General features: G+C 29.5%; 1 protein-coding gene across 4 annotated transcripts; it reads left to right on the top strand.

The window, feature by feature from the left end:
• The first annotated feature begins 4,236 nt into the window (after positions 1 to 4,236).
• Positions 4,237 to 13,632, top strand: LOC114407044 (WRKY transcription factor 44-like). Of its 4 annotated transcripts, none has more exons than XM_028369964.1 (7): positions 4,237 to 4,647; positions 4,797 to 4,900; positions 10,357 to 10,614; positions 10,700 to 10,831; positions 11,356 to 12,008; positions 12,537 to 12,695; positions 13,100 to 13,632. In XM_028369964.1, the coding sequence occupies exons 3-7, from the start codon at positions 10,396 to 10,398 to the stop codon at positions 13,284 to 13,286; spliced, it is 1,350 nt and encodes a 449-aa protein (XP_028225765.1). In that variant the 5' UTR covers positions 4,237 to 4,647; positions 4,797 to 4,900; positions 10,357 to 10,395; the 3' UTR covers positions 13,287 to 13,632. The 4 variants fall into 4 exon arrangements, with proteins under 4 accessions (XP_028225765.1, XP_028225764.1, XP_028225768.1 ...); XM_028369963.1 differs by having other exon boundaries at positions 4,747 to 4,900; XM_028369967.1 differs by having other exon boundaries at positions 4,239 to 4,647; positions 4,747 to 4,900; positions 11,398 to 12,008.
• The last annotated feature ends 1,494 nt before the right edge of the window (positions 13,633 to 15,126 follow it).

The raw sequence follows: 15,126 nt of genomic DNA, 5'->3' as shown, positions 1-15,126 counted from the left end.
AAAGTTTTCACTTTGGTAATTTATAAGATAAATGTTTGCACGAAAGGTTAATGAGTTATTGAAGTGAAACTTTAGTTCTAATCGGAGAATAAACATCAAAAGCCCTTGTGTCTAAGATGTCTCTATTATTTTGCCCCAAGTTACATGCGTTGGCTATGGGCCTTGACCAATGTGCTTGACCCCGTGGTTGAAGTTTTCTAGTGGATACTTATCGTCCTTATTTTGCTGAATATTATGTTTTGAACATGTTGAATTTGTTATATATTGCAATTTGATCAAGAATGGTTAATTTCTTTTTGCCGGGAAGAATAAATATGATTGGTGCCACTTAACAATTCCATTATTCCTTCGTAAAATGGTTATATTGCTTTTTTGTTTTTTGATAGTGTTGTGGGTAGGGGGGTTGAACATTTTGTTCGAACAATACCTAGTTCATTTGATTAATTTCGCTGGATTTTTTTTAGCATTCTAAGCTGGCAGCAAGTTTATTGTTTCTTTTGGGGAGGGGTGGGTGTAACACAATGAAGTTTTTTTACCCTTTAAATTGTATGTGATTCTGAAAGAACTCAATATTCGTTATGAAACGTTGTGCTAAATGTTATAAAAAAATGACAAAATCATTCATATTTTACCTTATTAGAATACTTGTAAAAAAAACTGTATGTAACAGCTACGACTGACAATATGTTTTATTTACTTTTAAGAAAAAAAGGTATGTTTTATAAAATAAAATAAAAGAGTATGTTAATAAGCTTTGGGGAATATATTTCAACCGGTTTTTTCTTTAAAAACTTGTTTGATCAATTATACATTTATACCATTGTGAAATAACTAAATCGTCGTTTTAAAAACTTGTGCTGACAGAAAAGAAAATAACGTTGAAAATGGCTTAAAATTGGTAATAGTGCACCATGTCAAAAGGTCATCTTTATTGGGGTGGTGTTTACACTCCTTTTTCTTATTAAATCATCCTTGTTAAAATCTTGCATTGGAGGTGTATCTTATTACGGACCACTTGTTTACCAGGTGCTTATTTAAGCATTGGTGCTTGACCTTTTTTTTTCCTCATACAGTACACTTTTTTATATGATAATAAGTTATGTTGATAAGTTGTAAAGATTTTGTGGTTATTTGTGGGGTTTATTTAAAATTTATTACTTCAAGTTGTTTGATTGGAGAGAACAATTGTTTAAGTTGTAAAAAGTAAAAATGAGTTATACTATGTCATTGTGAAACTCACTAAAGATGTGTAAGAAGTAAGAAAAAATCCTAGGATGGAAATACTCATGCTATATTTTGGGTGCCTGCGTATCTTGTTGAGAATTAGAGATTAATTTCTTAATGTTTGGGATCCAGAAGTTTACGTGAATTAGGTTGTCTGACTTACTAGGAGTAGAATATATTTTTTTTTGTAAAAAAAAAATTCTTAGTCCCTAAACATTTTTTAGCATGTTGAGTTCCTATGTTTTTTTCTCTCTTATAGGTTTATTCCATATTATCTTTTTTTTTCCTAACTCCGAAACCACATATCTTTCTTCACCAGATTAGAGATTAATTATGTTTGTGGTGTATGATTGTGACCCAAGGAAATTTTGCAATTTCTTTCGCTAAGTAAATTGTTCTCTCTTATATGAATCTATCAAAATCTTATATTAGTGAGTCAATCTTTTGAATTGTTTAATTTACATTATTAAGTAATAATATTAGTTGATGACATAATAGTTATGCTATCAAGGAAAATTTAATCTATTTTAATTTTATTTAATGAGATATCCATGCTAATTTTATTTTTGATAAACTGTATTTTTAATCTATTTTAATTTATCCTCTTCAACTTTGTGTAGTCACATGCAAATAACATAAATAATGACGCATGAGGCCAGCATGCATTAGTTATATGCAGTCATAGTGACAGGGTGCACATCGAGCATTTCTAAACATAATTAAGAAAAAACAAACACCAATAAACTAGTTTTCTTAAAATTATGTTCACCATGTAAGGGTATACAATCATCACTTCTTGCATTTTACAATTAAAACTGAGATTCAAACAAGAGTCAAGTTGAACATGCCAAAAGAAAACTTTCATATCACAAACTTTTGGGTGTATTTGGACATCTACCGGTGATCATTGCCAATCTAGCTTAAATATAAACGCTAAATCTAATTGGGAAACAACACCACAACATGTCAGCACATATAGTACTGCATTTTTTGTCCAGAAAAAGTTAGGACCTCTGGGTTAGGTTGTTATAGTACTTCTACTGAAATTTAAACAAAAATGTATCATAATTTTATTTTTTTAAGTAGATTTCTATTCTTTTGAAATTTATGAGATAGGTCTTCACTCGATGTCGATGATCATTTAGATTATGCTAAATATGTATATATAGTTGGTACCTGTCCAATGAAAAACTTGGTTAATTTATATAAAAAAAATTAAGGGGCGTAAATATCTATTAGAATTAATCAAAATATATCGAACATGCCGATGGTTGGAATGATATTTAGTTTGAATCTTTTTAGTAAGATTTCGAATTTAATATTTGTGGGTAGAAAAAAGTTAATTAGGAAAAAAAATTCACTAGATTAAGGTGATAAGTCAGACATTTTAGGAAAAATAGTCAATGATATGTAGATATTTCACATAGATCTCATGATGAAAAAAAAAACTATATTACTGCGCTTTACAAAGCAAATTAACCCTACACAAACTGGAGTAGCGCTATTTGTCATTATGTTTAACAGGAAAAAAATTATTCCAATTTTTAGATATGAAGTTCCCATTCGCAATACAATTTTCCACGTAATTGGATCAACAAAAATTATAAGTATGATATTTGAAATCACATAACAAATTCTTTTATTTTTCATGTATGAAATGACAGATAAAATTATTACTAATAACGTGAGGATAAAAATGTAAATTGACTCTGGGACACACACAACACAACTGCCAGTCATAGCTATAGAAAATTAGAAATCCAGTTTTGATCGTGCAGGCAAGGCACCGCCCCACGCGTGCACTTCCCAACTAGCATTCCAATTTTCCAACGTCTCAACTAACTCTCAAACCATATATTACGCCTAAACCCTAATTTTGATTCTAGACATCTGTGACTGTGTCATCGTCATATCTCTTTCATTAGTAGTAGTAATCTAATGCACACTATAGCCTAAATAGTTTTACATCAGAAAAAGAGGAATATTGTCATGATATTGAATTTTTTACAGCAATAATACAAAATAACACTCACTCTAGATTATTAATTTACACAACTAGCAACATTTATTGCTCATATAGAGAACTTGACTCCTCCAATCCCGGTTATTCACTTCTTTTCATTTTTTTACTTCGACGTTGAGAAATCACACCAAACAAGAAATATATCGTGTTGTAAATAAGTGACAATTCAACATAAAATCATTCAAAAACACAAATTCAAGTAGCTTTTTTTCATCGGCAATTCAAGCAACATTAAATACCTGGACATTTAAACCTAACTACCTAACTCACAATAATCAAATCAATTCAACTAAAGGTAAAAATAACGAGTAACTTATCGAAATGTGATAAAATTCAATACCTAGACAACTCGCAGGCCAATCTCGTCCACCATGAATTCAATAAGATGGGCCAAGTCAAAAGTGTGTTGGACCAATTTTTTGTCATTATTGGAAAAAGTTATTTTTTTCAACTTAATTCAATCCAAACCCGTGGTGAAATGCACGGATGACAATCCATTTTGATGCCTCTAAAAATATAATAAGTACCTCTTATATATAATTTAACGATAAATTAATTTTTAAATTTTATAACTTAATATTAAATTAATTCTAAAAATACAACTTAATAAGTATCAAATTAATTCTTAAGTTTTATTAAAAATTAATTCTTAAATATTAAAATTAAAAGATAAAATAATCTAATAAATTTAATTGTGAAATCTAATTATTGCAATTTTTACGCAGAATAAAATGTCATTTATCCTATATTTACCCAGTTACCCTATGCAAAATTACACATGTTGTGAAAGGAAGGAAACGAAAAAATACATTGGGATTGACGTATTTATTAAGTTACGTAAGCTTTTGCAGAATGAGTTGAAACATCTCGGGCGGTGAGGGAATCTTATATGATGCGAGGACACTAACACGACATCGTTCTGGTATTAATTTCTCTCTCCATACGTAGCGAATGGTCAAAGAGGACACTGAGATAGTTAGTTGTCCGTACATTTTTGGAGGTTGGCACCCACTGCGAACCACCAATCCCAAGATTCATACTTCCCAATAACCATGTAATGTGGAGTTGATCTGTATTCACCTTTTACTATTTTTATCAAATAATAGTTTTAATCATTGACTGTAATGTGGAGTTTGTATTATTATTAAGAACTAGAGAGCAAGTGTGGTTATTTTTTAAAAAGGGAACATTATCGTTTAGATTCAGAAATCTAATTTGGAATCAAAGCACTCCCTTCTATCTCCCTCTTTTCCTCTCTGTCTGGTTTGCATTAGTATACATACATATAAATATTCATGTATTTGTATAAGGTCAATCCCCAGAAGAAGCTGAAGGTCCTTTTTTTTCTGTTGGTTTCTTTGGTTGGATCTAGAGAAGACAATCTTAGTTGTGAAACTCAGGTATTGTATTTTTATTTGTGATGGCCACACACTATTATACACGTACATTTTGAATTCATTAAGAACTGATATATTTTTATTTTTATTTTTGATGTCCAGACACACATGTTGGGAGTAATTATTTGTTGTAAATTCTGAGCCTTTTGCAGGAGAGGTTAAACTCAGTTTTCATACACTCAGCTGGGAAATGAAAATTAACTGTGAAGCCAACCAGCTGCCACTTTTTAGCATGTTGCCACTTCTCGGATTTCTGGTTAGTTCTCTACTCTTTTTCTTCTTTGTTTTCTGAATTTTTTTATAACACTACACCCCTTAATTAGCAGAAAACAACGGAATGAAAATATAAAAACAAGAAGGAAGAGAAAAGCTAGCTTCTTTGTTTTTCCGTTGGAAATCTTTGAACTATATATGGTTTAGACAAAACTTGGTCCAAATCATTATTAATTCGGGACTTTTCAAACCTAAAATCAAATACCCAGTAATAAGTCTAATACTACTATATTTTGTTTTCATAGATCTTTTTGGTTTTCATATATCACAGATTCACATATATAGAGTGTAAGTTACTTGCACTCTTCTTTCTACATGTTCTACACAAATTCAATCATCACTCTTCAGTCCTCATCTCTCCCCCCCATCCTTGTTAGTTTTGCCAATCAACATCATCACCTCTCATTTGGAATGTGCGAAGTCTATGTAAGACATCTTCTGTACAGACCAGGGGAACTTCCAATGTGAATCACAAACTCAAATATATATAGAGTACGTCCACAAAAAGTTGAAAAATTCTTGTTTAGCTGGATGTCTGTCCAGCCTAATTTCCAATTTAAACAAAGAATTGAAGAAAGAAAATAAAATAATAAAAAATAAATTAAAAATAGAAAGAAAGTTTTAATTTTTTTAAGTTATTTTTCCATTTTTTCTTTACCTATATCCTTACTTATAATTCCTTTCCTCTCATCTAAACGAAACACAAAAGTGCAACTCTACCAATGTATTTGAATAAATTTTAATTGATTTGTGTTTAAACATGTATATAGTCTTAATTATATTATCAGTATAAAAAAACAAGTTGTATTTCAGTAAAAGCAAAATGATTTTTAGGTACTACTCAAAACCTTATTTAGCAGCTAGAAAGCTAGATTAAAAGAGAGAAAAATATAACTGATAAATAATATAATATAATAAGAAGAAAAAAACAAAAGAAAAGAATTAATATTAATAAAGTGTCTATATTATTAATCCAATCATCACTTTACTAAACTATATATAAAAAAAAACAGATTTATCTCTATTATTAAGATTTAGATATAATCCAAGCATACTTTTCTGGTTCACATTACCATTATTTTTTTGTACAATACCTTTTTTCTTTTTACCTAAAAAAAAGAAAACTTATTTTTTGATACAGTAGTTCACATTACCATATACTATGGCTATCTAATATAGAGATAAATCTGTGAAGATTTGAGTTTTTGTGAGTTTGAAAAATTGCATGGAGATTGATGACCGACATCGACCAGACAAAATAAGTGAAATAACAGTTTTCATGTTTGTTACTTTAATTTCCTACCAGGGCCTCTATTTGAAGTTTGGCGTTTAGCCAAATTCAAAGGCACCGTCCCCTAGGGGGAAAAACAAAATATTTAGGTTGGCCACGAACGTAAGTTGGCCAAAGCATTTAGGTTTTTCTTTGGATTAAGGTTTAAAAAGTATTTTTTTTTATAAATTCTAATGTATTAAATGAATTAGAAAAAATATTACTTTCAAAGTAAAAATACTTTTGAATTCTCTTAATTTTATTCTAAACATGCACTTATTATCTCTTTGCTTATGCGCTAAAATTATCTTGAGATGAACGTTTCAACAATTTTAATGGTTATCCAAATATGTATCTATATTATTCATGTAGCATACTTTTTAACACTTTTTTTATAATTATATTTGCTTTTTAAAAAATGACTATGGTCCATCACATTTTGGGGTGAATGAGATAAATGAAAAATAGCGATAGGGTCAAGAAAGAAAAACAAAAAAAAAATACAATAATTAATGTGATAAAAAAGTAATAAAAATTGAAACTAAAACATACAAAAGTGATCTATGTTAATAACAGTTTTTTATCTATCTTTATTTAACACTTTAAAAAAAATTAATTATATGATTTTTTTGTAAAATTTTATTAGACGAAACAAATTCTCATCATCATCACCCGGCCTTATTTTTTAAATATAACTTATTTTTTTGCAAGTGTTTTATATCTTACATTCATTTTTTTTCTCTTTATCTCTTTTTTATCACATCTTTTACTTCTCTCTTTTCTTCTTCTTTTTTTCTTTTCTCTTCTCCACGCCTATCTTACACTCCTTATATAAATAGAGTGTGATGAGACAATTATTTTTGTTCAAAACACTTCAAAATTTTCACATTTTATTATAAGAAAATATATTATGCATAAAAAATAACAATTTTACAATATTATTCAATTATCATTTATCATATATAATAAAGTTATTAACTTTTATCATAAATATCTTACAAATCATACCAATTCTGATTTTTTTATTAGTTAATAGTTTAAAAAAATTCAAATGCATCATTATTAAACTTTTTTGTAATTTACTTTTGATCTTATATTAATTCCTTTTTATGCCACTCTTGTTTATCTATCACAAACATATTGATGGGAAATTAACCTTATGATACTGTTGTTGGGTAATCAACGCTCCCATAAATAAAATTATTCACACCCACAAAAATCATGAGAGTACAACAAAGATTACACTATAAGAAAAATGATAGCAAACGCAATAATTTAACGTGATTCGATACCTCTTGCCTACGTTCACGAAATTGACTCAAAGTATTTAATTATCATAAAAATGATTACAATATTGTAACTCACCTCAAATAGTGTATCATCCTACAAAGTATCTGACTCAATGGTTACAAGAAATGATAACACTTACACAAAGACACTTTTCTGTCAACAAAGTGACTTTGTTTCATAGTCTCTCTTCTCACACACTCTCTCTTCATGTGTTATGTTTCTCTACTAATTTTTTTCTTTATTTATAGTAAAGATTGTTAACAAATATAATAAATAAGTTTTTTTTAAGTTAAAACAAAAAAACAATTTTCAATACATTCATTCAATTAAGATTCATCTAATAAAAGATAATCTTTCACTTAGTAATAAAAATTTAATTTTTAATGTGTATGCACCTTATTTTTTAATTAATGATAGAAAAATATTTAGAAATTAATGATAGAAAAATATTTAAAATAATATATTAAAGAGTGCTTTTGTTAACTTTTCAAATCTAAAAAATGTCTTTCTTCTCTCAAAATATCATTTTGCATATGTAGGAAAGAAAGTGCTTAGGACTTGGAAATGGACATAAGTTTGTAGTTCTGTGTGATGTGACATTAGAGTATGTTTAATTATCTTGGTGTCTTATTTTAAGCAACCATTACTTTAATGGCTACACTATTCGAAGACAATGATGTAACACAGAATTAGAGATGATCAGAGAATTATCAATAAAATAAGCGACTCGGTATGGTGTCAGAAAAAAAAGACCCACAGCCTTGTATATAATTTGTGAGAGAAAATAATTATGCATCCCAAAATTTTTGCAAGAATATATGTGCCAGCAAGGATTGTACCGTTTATATATATGGCCAGGACTACACACTGAAGTTTCTTGTGACAGTTTGGAATATTCAGACTTTGATACATCATGTTTGCGGTTTATCCTGTCATGATAAATAAATAAAGGTTAAAATATATTTTTTATATATAAATATTGAAATATTTGATATTTATTTTTGTAAAATTTTAAATATATTTTTTTTCTTATAAAATATAAATGTGTAATATTTTAATTCGAGATTAGATTTAAAAGATATTATCTTAGTGCCAATGACATATCCTTATTAAGTGTCAATTAGAATTTGAAGTGTTAATTTATTGACATTGATACGTGAGATAAAATTATCCAAATTTAATTTTGAATCAAAATATTATATATTTATATTTTGTGATGATAAAAAACATATTTCAAATTTCACAAAAATAAATTTTAAATATTTTAATATTTATAAAGGAGAAAAATATATTTTAATCATAAATAAATAAACAAGAAAAATAGCATTTGCCTCTGTTCCTTTTTAGTGGCTGTAATGTACAAGAAAAAAACTAGGTTGATGTGAAGCTCTCGTTAATATCTAGAAAGAAAAAAGAAAAAAAAAAAGAAAAACTAAGTTGATGTCAATCTCTGGTTAATATCTCGTTTAAATTTATGATTTTGGTTCTTTTTTATTTTTAATTATAATATTTAATCTTCTTAATTTTATAAATTTATGATTTTGGTATCTCAAATAGATTATTAACTAATAATTATGATTATTAGAGATGTTAAATTAATTATAAAAAAATAAAAATGATTAATTATTAAACTTTAATAAAAAAATTATTAATTCTAATACGGTGTTACCACCGGTAGAGTCACTGCACTAATGAAGGTAAAAGAGCTTTTTGCGCAAAAGAGAAGGAGCATTGTAGAAAATTATGATTAATAATTTTTTAATAATTAATAATTTTGATTAATTTATAATTAGTTTAGTAATTCAATTAATTAAAATTATTTGTTAATAATCTATCAAGAGGATCAGAATCACTAATTTATCAAACTAAAGGGATCAAATTTTACAATTAAAATTTAACAAAATTAAAATTATAAATTTGAAAAATTAAGAAAACCAAGATTATAATTTAACCTAAAAAAGAAATAATAAATATTGGCAGAGTCCATGATAGATAAAGATGTCTACAATTGTGCATCCTATATTTCAACACTTGCCAAGTTAAATAGGAAATGAGATCTAACTTGTTGAAACAACATTAATTTATTCCATGCAACACTTCTTAATTTCTACCCTCTACTTTAATTTAATTTTTTATTTATTTTCATTCACAATACAAAACAGAACAGTAACATGATAACAAAAGATACTCAAATTTGATCATGCTATCATGTATAAAAGGATTGCCTGACCAAGATGCAGAAATTAGCCTCTCTATCTATCATGTTGAGTTAAAAGGGAAAAACAAAAAATGATTTAGATTGAGAACAGAAGCAGCTTCCATAATACAGTATTTGTCCATATATAACCTAGTGTATCACAATGCACACCAGTTAACCGATGATTTTCACCGACCGAGTACAATTCATTATAAAAAATGCATGGAAATTCCCGTGACGAATACAGTAGAATGTGGTCCAATGTGATAGAACTTCTCGATTCTTGTAAGTGCTGCTTGTTTTTTTCTGTTTCTTGGTGTAACCCTATGTTACTATTCTTTGCGCAAAAAGCTTTGTCCTGGTTAGCGAGAAGATAGTTTTGACTTTTGACTTTTAACTTTTCATCTATGCTTCCGAGTCTTCAATATTTCCTTAACTTTTTCATTATCACATTTAATCTCAATTGCAAAATGGTAGAATATCTGATTATGTCATACATTAATTACCCTCAAATATCATAACTATGGACTACATACCGTGCGCGTAGATGGGTGAGACTCATAATTTTGATATTGAATTTCTTTTCGGATTAGGAACCATGATTCATTAAGCATTTGTTTGTAATATGTAATGTTGATTAACCATATATGCTAGGTGATGATTTTGTTTTTCTTGCAAACAGAAACACATGTAAAGTGAGCACACTTTGCACACATTGAAGATGGATATCAAGGAAGCACAAAGGGTGGTCATTTCCAAACCAGTTGCTTCAAGGCCAACTTGTTCTACTTTCAAATCTTTCTCAGAGCTCCTAGCAGGTGCAATCAATGTTTCTCCCGCTATTGAATCTTCTCCAACTACAGTTTCTGCCATTAGACCAAAGACAGTGAGGTTCAAGCCAGCAATGAATCAACCCCCTGCTGGGTTTGTTTCTTCTCAGGTGCATGAACTTTCAGTTCAATAGGATACACTTCATTCTTCCTAGGTTTTTGATTTCCATGATAAGTGGTGTTTTAAAATTTCAGGCTGATACTTTTGGAGCTGCACTCGATAATTCTTCTGACATGAGTCCTAAACTTGACACCAAACAGTCCCTCATATACAAGCCAACAGCAAAACTCGTGTCAAAGACAACTGTGTCTCTTTTGGCAAATATGGTTTGTAACATATACACATACATATTAATCTTTCACCATCTGTTAATTTACATGACATATTCAGTAAGAAAATAATTTTTATATTAAAGTGAGGTAAGTAACTTTAGGTGGTATAACTATACATAGATGATGAAAATTAGTTTAAAGTTACATGATTACTTACAAAAGTCACATTACTTTTTTTTTTTTCTACGGCCATCATTTTATCCCAACAAAGTTGGTCATGAACCCAATTTTCAATCAACCACAAGACAGTGCTCGCGGGAATTCAGCAGACACCCTACACAAACATTGTTAATTTTGTATTGGAGTAACAATGTGTGACACCTAGGGAAGCGTGTCTTCAGTCTAATGGGTTCGGGCACAACTTCCATTCAAAGTCGCATTATTATTTAAAAAAATGATGACATATGCATTTTAATTTTAAGTATTCATAGTGAGATCGAATGATCAATATTTTTTTTCCACACACTTGTCTCAAATTAAACATTATGTTTGTGACATTCTTTTCTCTTCTTTTGGAGAAGGGAAATTGCAGTACTAACACGAGCTCGAATCTCGATCAGAGTATTACCCCGCAAACAGAAACAAATTATCAGAGCAGTGAACCTAGTAAGATGGTGCAGCAGAACATAGAGGAGGACCAAAAAGCTTTAACATCCTCAGTGAATTGTGATCGACCTTCTTATGATGGATACAATTGGAGGAAATATGGTCAGAAGCAAGTGAAAGGGAGCGAGTACCCGCGAAGTTATTACAAGTGCACACATCCTAATTGTCCAGTGAAAAAGAAGGTTGAAAGATCATTTGATGGGAATATTGCAGAAATTGTTTATAAAGGTGAACACAACCATTCGAAGCCACAGCTTCATAAGCGAAACTCAGCAGCAGGGACACAAGGATCAGGGGTTATGTCTGATGGAATGGTTCAAGATATGTGGAGTAATAGTCACAGTGAGAGGAACGAAGGCAATGAAGTTAGAATTGAGAACACAGGATTGTCTATGCATTCAGATTATTATGTCAAAGTTCCACAGCCTAATGATTCTTCATTAAATATTGGTGCAACTAATGCTGGTGGAGGAAGCATGGAAAACTCTTGTGGTCTAAGTGGGGAATATGAGGAAGGAAGCAAGGGATTTGAGGCACAGGAAGATGAACACAGAAGTAAAAGAAGGTAAAAACTCTTTCCTAAAACTGTAAGACCTGTTTGGTTAAGTTTATCTAGAAATACTTAAAGGAAAAGAAAATAAGAAGAAAACAAAATGAAATGAGCTTCTCCATAAACTCAAATTACCTTATGCACAGACTAATTAATAAAACCTCTTTCATCCTTTTGAGAGTTATTGCATGAGCTAATTTTAATTTATGGGGAAGCTCATTTCATTTTTTGTTCTTATTTTCTTTTCCTAAAAGTGTTTCTGAATAAGCTTACACAACAGACCCTATTATTTATCCATAGTATGCAATAACTCTCTCATATCATGTGACATGCATGTCAGATAAATGGATAAAGTTAAGTAGTTGCATGAGATTTTGGGATGCATGATTCATAATACCCTTCTCGTGCAATCTCCTAACCTGTCAATAACCAAAAATTGTTCATCCAGTAACATAGTAAAATTTTCATTTTTGAGCTTGCTACCTTATCATTTACCATTTTTAATTAGAAGGTAATTTATATTGAATGATTCTCATTGTTCAGGAAAAATGAGAATCAATCCAATGAAGCAGCATTATCAGAGGAAGGTTTAGTAGAGCCGCGGATTGTGATGCAAAGTTTTACGGATTCTGAAGTTCTTGGAGATGGCTTTCGCTGGAGGAAATATGGGCAGAAGGTGGTGAAAGGCAATCCATACCCCAGGTTTATACTTGTTGCCTGTTCTTATCAATATATGTTTCTATGTTCTCATCAAATAACTATTTAAAGTGATTTGCTTCTAGATCGCTTTGAAAAGAATAATTTGGATTCTGCCATGCATTGCCATGATGATCTTTTAACTTATAAATGCTGCTGCAATATTGTAGTTAAGGGATGCAACATTGCCCTTATCTTAGCCTCATAGGTTTCTAAGATACAATAATTTCTTGAAATTAAGAACTCAATTGAGTTTGAGCTCCTAATCAAATAACTATTTTTTTATCGGGCCAATGTAGTTGTTAATTTGCTAGTTTTTTATTAATCAAATAACTACTGATCACTAGTATCTGTTTTCATTCTCCTATTTCATAATGTTTTCTAACAGCACCAACTAATTTGTCTTGCAGAAGTTACTTTAGATGTACTAATATCATGTGTAACGTACGCAAACACGTGGAGAGAGCAATAGATGACCCGAGATCATTTGTGACTACATATGAGGGAAAGCACAATCATGAGATGCCACTCAAGAACACAGGAACTGTAGCATCTGAAAGAGATTCACAGGCTTCTCTTAGTAAAGATAAACCATGATTGACACTTCAATTAGTTAACAAGTATGATTCAATAGCATTGGCAGACATCTGAAATAATTCAGAGGATGCATTCCTTTTATATCCTATAGTATGCTCAGAATAATTGAAGTTGATCAGAAAGATCAAGACATTGACAATTTCAAATGCAGTACCTACTTAGACTAGGATATTTGTTGATAATAACCGTATTGGTGCTGATAAATTGTATTATATATGGAATCAAGGGCACTGGCTTAGAGGACTGCCCTTCAATAACTTTCTATCTCTGCTAGCTGCCTTTGTATACAAAATCGGTATATTCTATTCTATATCATCATATATGCATTAATCTGGAGTATTATATATCATATGCTAATAGTTTTTATTGTAAATCACTGGCATCGCCAGAAAGAACCCCAAAAGACCTTTATACAGTAATAGCTAATGACATAATTTTGTTTCTTAATGTAGTTTAATCTCATTTAGTTTGTACTTTCTTGTCCAATACGTTATCGGTGAGCAATAGTCTATTATTGCCAACAGTCATCATTGATCGCCATAGAAAAGAAAAACAAAAGTAGACGACCTGCTTGTTGGTACCATCTTGTCAAAAAGGCTATGGTGCTATTTGAAAAGTAGTCACACACTCGTTCTAAAAGTTACATGTTAAGAGAGACTTTTATCTTTAAAGCGCATGGAAGATTATATTATTTCCTCTAAAAGAGGAATGCTACTTTGGTGTTTGGTTCAGCCTCAATTTAAGGTTTCACATGCTTTGGTTGATATACCGATCTTTAATTACTAATTGTTTTTTTACAGCTTTAATTACTGGTTGTTATTTTTTTTTTCGTAAAAATTAAACACGATTTCAAAGTTTATAATACTTATTTAACCAATTGAACTAAAATTCATTGATTACTAGTTGTTAATTTAAGCATTCATATGATAATATAATATATTGAAAATTTAGCTGAATTGGATGATATATAAACAACTAATAGTAAAGTGTGTTATATTTTATTTTTATAAAATAAACATCACAGGCCATTAACTAAATTTGCTATAAAAATGAAGAATCATAAAATTAATTTACATAACTTGTCTTGCGACCAATACGAAGATCTTTTCTGTAACTTTCTCTCTAAAACAAATAATAAATAAGCATATAACAAAACAAAAACTCACGTGTAGTAAATAATCTTGACATTTAAATTTGTAATTAGCGAAAAGATAAGCGTGGGTTCACTGGGTTGTAATGATTTGATGGTTGTTGTTCATTTGTGAGAGTAAGCAATGAGGGTTGAGTAATTAAAATCATAATGAAAACAAAGCATATAATCATAAAAAAGGAGAAATGAAAAGTTTGGAGATATTTATGTTGGTTATGACGATAAAATCAAACTTAAAGCAAACAAAAATGTCAGTCAACAACAGATTATGGGAGTAGTTATGTAGCAAAGTAGTAGAAAGGATTCAACTTGTTTAAATGGTCACTTTCCAACCTAAAGTTTAGGTTTAACACATTATAAATATATTTTTTAAAAAATAAGTATTATTGTATTTTTTTTTTTATTAAAAATCTACTCTTAATTGAAATATTCAAAATTTTATTATCACACTATGAATCTTTCTCTTTACTCATCAATATTGACGATAGAGTTAAAAAAAATACTAATATTTCATTCATTTTCTCTAAAGACAAATAAAAATAAACAAAATGATTTTTCTAAAAAATGATAAATAAAAGGGGGAGGAAGTATTGCTTCTTTCGTTCAAAAACACAATCTCTTTCGCAAGATACTTGTTTGGAAGCAACTTTAGACCTTGTCTAATCTCTGGACTATATCTTTTTTATATGA

This window comes from Glycine soja, chromosome 3, assembly GCF_004193775.1.
Source record: "Glycine soja cultivar W05 chromosome 3, ASM419377v2, whole genome shotgun sequence".
NCBI classification, from domain to species: domain Eukaryota; kingdom Viridiplantae; phylum Streptophyta; class Magnoliopsida; order Fabales; family Fabaceae; genus Glycine; species Glycine soja.
Note: the sequence above shows the minus strand (reverse complement) of the source record. Positions and strands in the feature narration are given on the sequence as shown.